The following is an 11970-nucleotide window of genomic DNA, read 5'->3' as shown; positions in this document are numbered from 1 at the left end:
CTTCCGGCTTCAGTTTCATTGTCTTGGTTGTAAAAGGAGGGTTGCTAGAGGTTTAAGTAAAATCTGTGGGTTTGTGTCTGTATGTATCTGTATACATATGTATATATATCTACAATTAAGAGATATAGATCATATTTTATATGCATTACTTTGTATATGGATATATATTAAGATTATATACATCTACTTAAGATGTATAAATGTTACTCATTTAAAACATATACGTGGATATATACATATATTCACTTCAGATTTTATGTATGTAATAGAGGCTCATTTTTGGCAGGTGGTGTTCCTTAAATATTAACTATTATATTGGCTTGTCACTTCTATGTCTGAACTGTTAATGAGTTAACAAAATTGATTGATCTGATGATTCTTGCCATGTTTTTTCTTTCAAGTTTCAGTTATAGCAAAATGTCAATTAAGAAATTGAGTAAACACATAACAAGAAGTCTTAGAGCAAGGTGCGAGTTCATAGACAGGATAATCACTTCCGGAATACATATGGATGAAGTCTTTGTAGAACTAGAAGAGGGGCTGTTAATGGACTTTTGTTTTAGAGATGATGGATTGATGTTTATTCTGATGAATATCCAGCCTGATGAGGACCCTCCTAGCAACTGCCTCTCGTTGCCTAGTATTAAAACAGTAGCTTTCCGAGTTAAGTATAACTTCCAAAACACTAATACCTGAGCTTCATAAGGACAGATTTTGTTTGTGTTGGGTCATTGCTGTATCTGCAGAATTTAGGCAAATGCCTTGCAAATAATGGGTGCACAGTAATTATTTCTTGAATGAAATGAATGGATGGAAAACTTGGTTTTTTCTTTAAAATAGGATTAACATTAAAAGCAAAAACAAACAAACAAAAAGTAGCAGGCTTTCCTACTTCCTGACAGATTTCTGAACCTAGGAATGCTGGTAAGCAGGTAAGCAGGGATGAGGAGCCGTATATGAAGGATGTAAGTGCAAACATGTACATTTAGCAAGTATCCTAGAAGTCAAGGATTTGGTTAAGCATTCACAGGAATGTGTGGTGTGGTGTGGTGCCACACCTAACTCAGATTCCTGTGCAATGGGTCACATTCATATTACAAATATTTGCTTAGCATCTGACTAACTTTAGTGTCTATACTTCTACTTTTCTCTGGCCAGTGTTTTCAGAAATCCTTTACCTATGACCAAGTTTCATAAAGTGACACTTTAACTTTCTGCAAACATTTGGTTTGCTACTCAGCTTTGACTAGCTAAAATAATCAGTTTGACACGATCCATTCCACAGGTGGGGTTGATTATATTGCATTATTTATAATTTAGCTCACAACCTCAGATAGTGAATTAAATAACATTCTCAAAATTATTCCCAACAATCATTTAAATACATATTTGTTTTTACTGCCATAGCAAATATTTTTTGAAACCAGAAAGAAGTCCCCTTTCATAGCATAGACAAGCTAATAATTTGAAGTGGAAACGATTCATTTGTACAAACTGTAAGTTTTCCTCATAATTTTCATAACGAAAACTGAGAAAGTGTTAGTCATCCTTGGCTGAGCTATACTCAATTCTACATCTTTTCTAAATATAATAAAACAACAAACAACCTTAAAGTACATTATTATTGATTAGACATGATTTCTTAAAGCGGTTTTTATCATCTCATTTAACTTTGGAGCTTCCAGACAATAATGAGTCACCAAAAAGCTATCATTGATTTATACTGCACATTAGCACATCAGGTTTGGCCCAAGAACTCTGTGGGTCCAGAAGGAAAAAGAAAGACGATTACAAGTGAGCCGTGGCAGAAATACTCTGAAAACGCCTATCTGTATTCACGGTAAGCAATTAGGTCTAATGCGAGGATAATGAACATTCAGGTTCATTTTATTCCAAGGAACTGTTTCTGTTCTTGAAGCTCCGTGTAGAAAGAGTCCTTAGGGTTAGAATACTATTGTGGGTGATAAAATTTTGCTTGGCCTTTGGGCATATAAGGTGAACATTTTACAACAAAAGTTTACAACTATAGATAACACAGCATCTGATCAATGTCAACACACTTGGCGTTTAAGGCTAATCCACATTGGAAAAACAATCATCTCCAGGATGAAGATCAAAAATCTTAACACAGTGTCACCTGTCTGAGTTGCTAGAAAAGATTTATTTAAAAATCGATCCATAGGATGTGTTTTCACATTTGTCAGTTTCTTTCCACTTGCGCGCTAGAGGGAGGCACTTTAAGAGTTATTAACTGTCATTCTAGGAATAAAAGACACTGAGTTTCAGCAGTGATTGGTAAATAGGGCAGGGAATTAAAATGAAATTGGATTAAAAAGAAAGTAAAAAAAAATCACTGAATTAGAAAATTTCACCAAATCTTGTAGATCATTAATTTCTGATTTGAATAACTTCATTCTTAAACAACAACAACAACAACAACAACAAAAACCTAGTAGTTATCACCCACCCATGCCCAAATAAGTGAATATACTACAGCTTCTGATGTTAAGGTATCATGGTTTTGCTGTTTGGGCTTGTAAGGGATTTTAAATATTGACAAGTACTTTGAGTTATGTTTCGAGTAAAATTTCAAAATGTTGTATTATGCATAGGTTCCAAAGTGTCAGAAAAACCGAAAAGTCGAATAAAACATATTAGAAGAGCTTAGGAAACCGTATAAAAATAAAAGGCTAAAAAAACCACTCCGTTTTAAACGTGTAAAAATAAATCGAATTGGTTCGCGGGACTCGAATGACTTTTTTTTTTTTTCTTTTAGATAGTTGGTATGTACTGAACCCGGCACAACACCAAGTAGGTCCTGGTACACACTAAGGAATATCCAACCAGGTAAATACATCAGGGTGATGAGGCCCATGAAATTGAGTGGGTAGTGAGAATAGTCCCAGGAGCAAGCGCCGCACGAGCGGAGGCCCAGGCCCCCGGCACAGCTCCCAGCTTCCACGCCGTCACGTAGACGGGCACCGCTTCCAGGTGCTCCAGCCGCGGCTCCAGTGCAGGTGGAAGTAGAGTTTCTCCACCACGAAGCTGCAGCTGCCCTACTGAAAGGAGGACCAGAGCGACGTGTGGCCGCTGGTCGGCCCGTCTGCCTGCCCAAGAAAGTGAAGAGGATCTCATCCCAAAAGCCGTGCGTTCCGAAGAAGAGAAAGCGGAGCCCCCGAGAGGGGCTCCCCGACGCCCCCGGTGCCTCGGCGGTCGTCGCCGGCCACCTGCGCCCGGAGCGGCGGGGGCGCGCGCGGCCAAGGCTGGGGCCGCTGCTCGGGCGGCCCCGGTGCCGCAGGCGCAGGAAGCGCTTCGGGAGCACTGGGCCGCGGGAGAGCGCCAGCACGTCCTGCAGTCCCGCAGCCCCAGCGCAGCGGCCCCGCACCGCCGCGCCCGGTCCGCCGCGCAGGCCGAGCCGCAGCGCCTGGCCGCCGGGGTCTGCAGCGCCACGCGGGCCGACGGGGAGGCCGGAGAACTGAAGACGAAGGCGCTGGGGCAGCGCGGCCGGCAGGCAGACCTTCTCCGGGGCGAAGCGGGTGAGCGAGTGCAGCAGGCGGCGGCGGGCGAGGAGAACCCCAGCCTGCGGAGGTCCGGGCTGCGAGCGAGGCGTCTCGGGCATCCCGTGCGTCCCGTACTAGCAGAGTCGCTCCAGGCGGGCAGCGCGGCGCCGGCGGCCGGCGCTTCAGCAGTGGACAGCGGCTCCGGGCGGCTGGCGGCAGCCTCGCGCCCCCGCCCGCCCGCCCCTCCGCGCCCGCATCGCCGCGTGCGTGGAGCTGCGGGGCCGCGCTGCCGAGGCCCCCGGGGGAGCGCAGGGAGCTCCGTCCCGGCCGCGGCCCGATGGCAGCCGGAGCCCTAGAGTCCGGGAGACGCGCGGCCGCCCAACCCGCGGAGCCCCCCGCGCAGCGCCCCCTCCCCCCGCGCCCTGCCCTCCGGCCCGGGTGGGTGCAGCCGGAGCCCTAGTGTCCGGGAGACGCGCGGCCGCCCAGCCCGCGGAGCCCCCCAGCGCAGCCCCCCCGCCCCGCGCCCTGCCCTCCGGCCCGGGTGGGTGCAGCCGGAGCCCTAGTGTCCGGGAGACGCGCGGCCGCCCAGCCCGCGGAGCCCCCCCGCGCCCCCCCCCGCGCCCTGCCCTCCGGCCCGGGTGGGTGCAGCCGGAGCCCTAGTGTCCGGGAGACGCGCGGCCGCCCAGCCCGCGGAGCCCCCCAGCGCAGCCCCCCCGCCCCGCGCCCTGCCCTCCGGCCCGGGTGGGTGCAGCCGGAGCCCTAGTGTCCGGGAGACGCGCGGCCGCCCAGCCCGCGGAGCCCCCCGCGCAGCGCCCCCCCCCCCGCGCCCTGCCCTCCGGCCCGGGTGGGTGCAGCCGGAGCCCTAGTGTCCGGGAGACGCGCGGCCGCCCAGCCCGCGGAGCACCCCCGAGCAGCCACCCCCCCCCGCGCCCTGCCCTCCGGCCCGGGTGGGTGCAGCCGGAGCCCTAGTGTCCGGGAGACGCGCGGCCGCCCAGCCCGCGGAGCCCCCCCGCGCAGCCCCCCCCCCCCGCGCCCTGCCCTCCGGCCCGGGTGGGTGCAGCCGGCCGCGCCCGCGCTCCCTCCGCGCGGCCCACGGAGGAGTGGAGGCGAGGACCGCTGCGAACCCCGTCGCCGCCGCCGCCCCGCCCCGCCGCCTCTGCCGCCCGCTCCTGAAGGGGAAAGCGAGCAGTGACGCCCTTCCCGGCCTCCCCGTGCTCCCCTCCGGCTCGCCCTCTCCCGCCTTCGCCGGGCCCCCCTCCCGCTCCGCCCTCCGCGCAGAGGCCCGCGGGGTCCCGGCGAGGAAGCCCGGCCGCGCCTCTCCGCCCTCCTCCTGGGACGGCGTCGGCGGGGGAGGCAGGAGCGGAGAAACCCCCACCAGGGGTGACCCGAGCTGCGCCGGCTGCGCGGGGGCCCGGCACTCCCGGGAGCGCGGAACCAGGGCCGGGCCCGCTGGCGAGGCGGAGGGCCTCGCGCCACACGCCAGAGGCCGGGCCGGGCCCAGGCTGCGGTGCTGTGTATTTAATGTTCTGATTCAAAGCCGGCCGTGTCCCAGGCACGAAGAATAAACACGAGACTCCGTGCCGCACCCCAGCATCCGAAATGTCCCCTGGTTCACTTTTTCACTCTCTCTCCCCGACAAGCCTGTTTTCCTAGGTTAGTCTGCCAGGGGCCAAGACAGAGATTCAAAGCTCCCCACCCCCCACCTCCCACCCCCGAATTATGAAATGATCTGAGGCCAGTTGGGTTGGACGTTGCTCTGGCTGCCGCGGAGGCTCTTGTCAAGAATAGCACCCTTGAGGGATCCCTGGGTGGCTCAGCGGTTTGGCGCCTGCCTTCAGCCCAGGGCCTGATCCTGGGGTCCCGGGATCGAGTCCTGCGTCGGGCTCCCTGCATGGAGCCTGCTTCTCCTCTGTCTGTGTCTCTGCCTCTTACACCCCAGTGCTGCTTTTTCTCCTTGCAGAACTAGATCATCCCAGAGATGAAGACTGAGAGTGAGATTTTTTAATTAATTAATTAATCTATTTAAGGTAGAATGAGAGAATCTAGAACTTTGGTGTGTTGGGGGCTGCGCTTTTTTTTTAAAGATTTTATTTATTCATGAGAGACAGACAGAGGGGCAGAGACACAGGCAGAGGGAGAAGCAGGCTCCATGCAGGGAGCCTGACGTGGGACTCGATCCCAGGTCTCCAGGATCAGGCCCTGGGCTGAAGGCGGCACTAAACTGCTGAGCCACCGGAGCTGCCCTATTATAAACTTTCTTAAAGATGCAAGGAAAACCTTGAAAGGTCTAATTTGATAGTTCAGACTAGTTCATCTCAGGGAATGTAGGAAAATCTTTTGGATTAAACACAAAAATTGGTATCTTCTATTTCTGTATTTTTAGCCTCCACACTTAACAAAATTTCAATTTTGTGTACCATACATGTCTTATGAATTATATTGGTATAATAAGACATGTATAAAATTTATGCATGTATAGTACATGCATGTTCTAAACACGCTAATTTTTTAAAATTAGGGAATGTATAATAAAAAGCTTGTGTCTCACCACTGTTGTCAATGTATTGCTCTGCTAAGTGGGGAGTGGGTTAGATTACTAAAAATCTCAATGTTCTAGGTCCTTTTTTTGAATCTGTTTCTCATTTATTCCGGGAGAAGTAATGCAAAATAGAAATTAACAGTTATAAGTCCATAGCAGAAAAAGCAGCTATTACCTGTTATTCTATATTTCTTTTTATATTTTTGTTGTGGCCTCGCCTTAGTTATGCCACTTCAAAATGTATGAAACACTAACTTTTTTAAAAAGCAGACCAAAAGGATAAAAGGAAAAGTTTTTAAAAAGGCATGAAACAAGGGGCAAGGAAACTATTCATTATATAACTTGCTATTATTAATTATTTACACTCATTGCCTCATTTTAAAAAAAGTATCTTCTACCATTCTGAAAAGCTAGCCCACCAACGATACCAATCTTTGTTTCTGCTTTATCTTCACATTGTTCTTTTGTTTTAAACACTTCATTGCTGGTTTCCAAATGGAAAACTGCAGCATGGCCTTGCTGATCCATGATGATTTTATAGTTTACAATGGTTGCATCAGAATCTCCATGATCATAAAAATGCTTAAAAGCATTTCTGTGTTGGTCTTGACTACTACAAACATTAGGTTGCAAAGATCCACCTGTTAAAGCAGCAACTTGCTGGGAGTTGGTGGGCATAAGGGTGAGGGGAATTTAAAAATAGGAAACAGGAATCTGCAATAAAATAACATGAGTTGAGACTCCCTAGGTTAGAAAGTAGCCATTCAAAGGATGTTTTGAAGCATTGTTTTTTTTTTTTTTTTTTTTAGCTTTTTTTTGAAGCATTGTTCTTCCATGGAAAAGACAGTCTTCTTTGTCCTCAGAAGCTGTGAAGCTGTCTCAGTAACCACTTGTAGAGATGTAACAATTCTGGACTGGCCAGGTTGAGCTGTGTAGCTAGTGTGACCAGGGAAAGATCTGCTAATTAGGAGAAGGGTCCTCTGGAGGATTATGATAATCTTCAGTGAGTTGTTGTCTAGTGAATATGGGGTCATGGTTGTAGTCTTTTAGATGTGCGGAATGCCTGAGACCTTTCATTGCACACCAGAAGAACAAAGGAAAGTGAGGGGAGAGTACAGCATTTAGAAGAAAGCTTAAGGGAATTTCACTAGGGTAAAGCAAGAATGTAATGACAGAAGAAAACAGTAAAAGGCAGCAGCCACATTAACACTAGATATAAAAACCTTTCTTATTATAGATCAAATTATACCCATACACCCCCCTCCTATATACTATAATCATCAAACTAAGAACACCCGCTCCAAGAAGGCTTGCAATTGCTGAATGCTAGCTCCCTAAAAATACTACCAAAACAGCCTGTTGCTAAGGCAAAACTGAGTTTGTTGCTTACCATGGTAAGTAAGCTTTCTTCCTTGACAAAGTTTTAATAGCATCTTGGAGCAGGAAGGACAATGTTGGACTATTTAAGTGGTTTTTGGGTTTGAGTTTAAAATGGGTCTTTCAATACAAGGGCTTAATTAGAATTAGCTAATGATTATGATAAACTAGTTTTGGATTGGTGGACATAAGATGAGTGTCTTGAGGTGAGTGTTTCAAAAAGCATTGAGAATCGATAAACATTTATCTCTCTGCTCCAGAGCTTCCTAGAATAAAAAAGTTGTGTTGATGAAGACAATAGAAGTCATGTTAATGAAGACAGCCAAACAATAATGTCATGGCCACGTAGGCAATAAGCTTTAGAGATGTCTGATCTTGGATTCACACAATCGGATAGTGAGGACCAGTTTGGAATCTGAGGAGAATAATTTGAGTAAGGACAGGTAAAGGTAACAAAGAAGCAAGGCTGACATTGAGTTTAGCTAAAATGATGCTCATCCTTAGTGTGTGTGGAGGGCAGGGGAAGGGAGAGAGAGATTGATTGACAGTTCCATAAAAACAGCCGTGTAAAATATTTGTCTGCATATGTCTACAGTTTCATTTACTTTACCTATACTCTTTCTTTTTTCTTTTAAAAAAAATTTTATTTATTTATTTATTTGACAGAGATAAAAATAAAAGAGAGAGAGAGAGACTGAGAGCACAAGCAAGGGTGGGGGTGGTGGGTAGCAGGAGAGAGAGAAGCAGGGTCTGCATGGAGCAGGGAGCCTGATGTGGAGCTCCATCCCAGGGTCCCTGAGCCAGAGGCAGACACTTAACTGACTGAGCCGAGGCGCCCTAAGGAACAGACTTTGAATAAATTCTTTAAATTCACAACACTTAAAGAAAAGCCAAAAGAGCACCAAGCTGTTTTGGAAAATCTTGCTTAAAATTTTCACTTAGAGCAATATTCAAATCAGTAACTCTCCCTTTGTGTAATTTTGGCCTGCCTGCCAGTGACTCACCTTCAGTGCGCAAGGAGAGGATTTCCCCTCCCTAGTTAATTCCATTATGTTTTCAGAGGAAGGAGTTTATTTTGAATAAAACTACTTGGGTACATTGGTTGAGGTTTATGGGTGAGAGGTCATCACTGTCAATGGATACTACTTAATGCGCACCTACATGTCAGCTGGGCACTTCACATAGATTATCAGTAATTCCTACAACTGTTCTCTTATTTTTTTGAACAGATATTGAAACTGGGGCTCAGAAAAGTTATTTGCTCAAGGTCTTAGCTAATAAGTCCAATGCCAACAATGAAGTCATTTCCACTTGACATCACAGCTCATTTGCCACACACTGTGTTGTCTCTTATGTTCTTGTATTAAAGCCACCTTGAATGAGTTGAAGTTGCAGATTTAATAAAAAAGATCATTCTGTTTATAGTTCTAATGGGCTTTCCTTTAAGAATCCCTAACCCCTCCCCAGCTACTCCATCCCTTTGGCTATCATTTTAATCATTAACCTATGCAATCTTTCACATCCTTTTGTTGTTACTGTTCAGTACACTTATTTATTGTGCCACACTTTCCCCCTTCTGCGTTTCATGACAAATTAGTAATGGCTCTTTATTTGTACAAATGGGGCTGTCTGGAAGGGCTTGCTGTTTGGTGTGGAATAGAAGATAGAGCTCAGGTAATAGGAAAATAAGTATGGAATGCAAATGTATTCCTGTGCGTTGTTGGGACCTGTCTCTAGATATCGAAGTTCAGCAAAATCACACCCTGCTATTCCAGTTAACACATCTATTTGTGGCTGTCATAACCTAAAAACCTAGGAATGCTTCCGTGCAGAGACTTAACCAATAGATTTGCATGTGTTCATCTAGTTACCCAAGTCCACTCATTTTTTTGAAGATTTTACTTATTCATGAGAGACACAGAGAGACAGAGACAGAGACACAGGGAGAGGGAGAAGCATGCTCCACGCAGGGAGCCTGGCGTGGGACTCGATCCCGGGTCCCCAGGATCACACCCTAGGTGGAAGGTGGCACTAAACCGCTGAGCCACCCGGGCTGCCACCCAAGTCCACTTGTATCTGGTCTCCAAAACCTAAGTACATATTATATTTCAGCATCTTCCGTATGAATCATACATGGCATTCTCATTCTAGAATGTACATGGGGCATTTCTTTCTAGGGTAGTAAAGATAATATATTTTATAGTTTAACACCTAGTTATGGTACTTCTTAATTTTTTTCAGTCATTATCCATTTTGTCCTCAATCTTGTGACAAACAGCTATTTTTCTAATTCATACTAAACAAGTAGAACGAAAATGCAACTTGGCAAAACTCACACGCTGGTAATGGCAGAGTTGTTTCTCATTTAAAATCCAAAAATTCCTTCTTCCAGACTACACTCCCTATCTTACAAAATGTCTCCAGCCCACTGGAGGGTTCTAAGCACCCACCCTAGCTGTGTGAAACAAGCTTACTGATCAGGGCTCAGAAGAGAGGAGTTATTTTCACTTGAATTCCAGAAGGAAGTGAAGGAGGCCTGAGTCAGTCCTGTTGGCCAAGAGCCTGGATTTCTTAGGCCCTCTGTGGAGGATGCAGTTTCTAGAACTCAGTATACTCATTGGCTTCCTTAGCTAAGTTGCTGGTTCTACTTACTTAGTGATTACTTAGTGGTTTTCTTCCTTTAACTGTAGTTATTTGGCCTGACCTGTGTGACTGTTTCTTCTGTGAATGGTTGTGTTGGTGACATATTGCTTTCCTCTGAGATTACGACTGCCACAACTCTTGCTTTAGAGAATATATATTTCTTATATTTATATCCTATATTAATTTTATTTATAATAACTAAATATAAATATATGTTTAAATATATTTTTCTTCGACACACAGTTATGGAACACTTATGTGCAATATTTTGTGCTATATCTTGGACATAAACAATGAATATAACAAAGTCTACTCCTCTTGAAGTTTCAAGTATAGCTTACTACAAAGGATATGCTTGTCTATTGAATGCATTGGAAATAAATATATGTAGAAAGTAAAAGAAGTACACATCCCCCGTGATACCACCACCCATAGATAACCACTGTTAATATTTTGGTATGTAGGCTTTCAACAATATTATAGTATCACCTAAAAGAAGATTATATTATGCATTCCTTTTATAATTTATAATTGCTCTTGTCACTTATTGGTGATTAGGGAGCATCTTTTGATTTGATAATCTGCTACATCATGGGTATGACAATAGATTCCTTTGTAGAGATATCCCACAATTTGTTTAACCAATCCCCAATTTTTAGCTGGTTAGGTTGTTTCAAAAGTTATAAACTATTGTTTATAAACTGCTATAAACTTTTATGCGACAAGCATTTCCTTAATTATCTTCTTCATGTAGCCATGTTTATTTACTTAGACCACATACCCTTAAAGTTTAAATAGAGAATCAAAGTATATACATGTTAAGGCTTTGGCGCTCTCTCTCTTTCTCTCTCATAAAAATAAAAATCTCAAAACAAAAAAAAGGAGACATACACAAAAAGGAGATCATTCAACTTCTGTGGATTCTATGTTGATTTAAATGAGCTACTGTTTGGACTTTCTTGACCTTCATTGATTACATTGTATATAAATGAAATCTAGTAGTATTGATATGAACTAGTCATGATAATAACCAGAATGAAAAACTAACTGAGCTCCAAACAAGTTTTTCTTCCATCTCTTCATCCTTTCTTCTTGCTAAGGAAGTCTAGGGAGGAGAACACTTCTTTCTTTCTTACTACCAGTCTGCCCAAATCCTATCCTGAATCTCTTTCCTAGCAATCTTTTTGTAGGAAATTATGGTGCTAAAGGGCAGAAAGGGGAAACATATGCGAATGTAGAGAGCAGTTGTGACTGTGTCTGGCCTTCCAACTATTCCTTACTCTCACATACATGGCAGACATAATTATTGCTGCATATTTTCCCATTAAGTCCAGAGTTTGCCTTGGAATCTCATTCAACAGAATGATACAAGAAGATATCATCAATCAACAGAAGTTGGCAAGAAAATGAATCATACATGGCATTCTCATTCTAGAATGTACATGGGGCATTTATCTCTTTCTAGGGTAAATTCGATATATGATAATTTGCATTTATATACATACGTTCTCATGTTTTGGGTAATTGTTTATTCTTTAAAAGTTCTCTTCCTGGTAAGCAAATCCTCACAGTAGGATTTTTTGAGATCACAAGCCTTCCTAGAACATTTAAAAAACTATTTAATTTATTTATTTCAGAGAGAGAGATAGTATGAACAGGAAGGGGGTGCAGAGGGAGAAGGTAGAGGGAGAAGCAGGCTCCCTGCTCAGCAGAGATCCCAATGTAGGGCTCCATCTCAGGACCCTGGGATCATGACCTAAGCTGAAGGCAGACTCTTACTGGACTGAGCCACCTAGGTGTTCCCTTTCCTAGTACATTAAATGTGTTATTGTTTGAGTTACACATGACTATCTTTTAATATTACATGACATGAGGTGAGTTCTTTTTTGTGTTTAAGGCTAAAAAAAGTCA

General features: G+C 45.0%; 1 protein-coding gene across 1 annotated transcript; it reads right to left on the bottom strand.

Moving 5' to 3' along the window:
- Positions 1–2142: 2142 nt before the first annotated feature.
- On the bottom strand, positions 2143–6567 carry LOC140633115 (uncharacterized). Its single transcript, XM_072825141.1, has 3 exons — positions 6463–6567; positions 4547–5026; positions 2143–3852 (listed from the first exon to the last, which is right to left on the bottom strand). The coding sequence occupies exons 1-3, from the start codon at positions 6565–6567 to the stop codon at positions 2857–2859; spliced, it is 1581 nt and encodes a 526-aa protein (XP_072681242.1). The 3' UTR covers positions 2143–2856.
- Between the last annotated feature and the right edge of the window lie 5403 nt (positions 6568–11970).

Source organism: Canis lupus, chromosome 5, assembly GCF_048164855.1.
Source record: "Canis lupus baileyi chromosome 5, mCanLup2.hap1, whole genome shotgun sequence".
NCBI lineage: Eukaryota > Metazoa > Chordata > Mammalia > Carnivora > Canidae > Canis > Canis lupus.
Note: the sequence above shows the minus strand (reverse complement) of the source record. Positions and strands in the feature narration are given on the sequence as shown.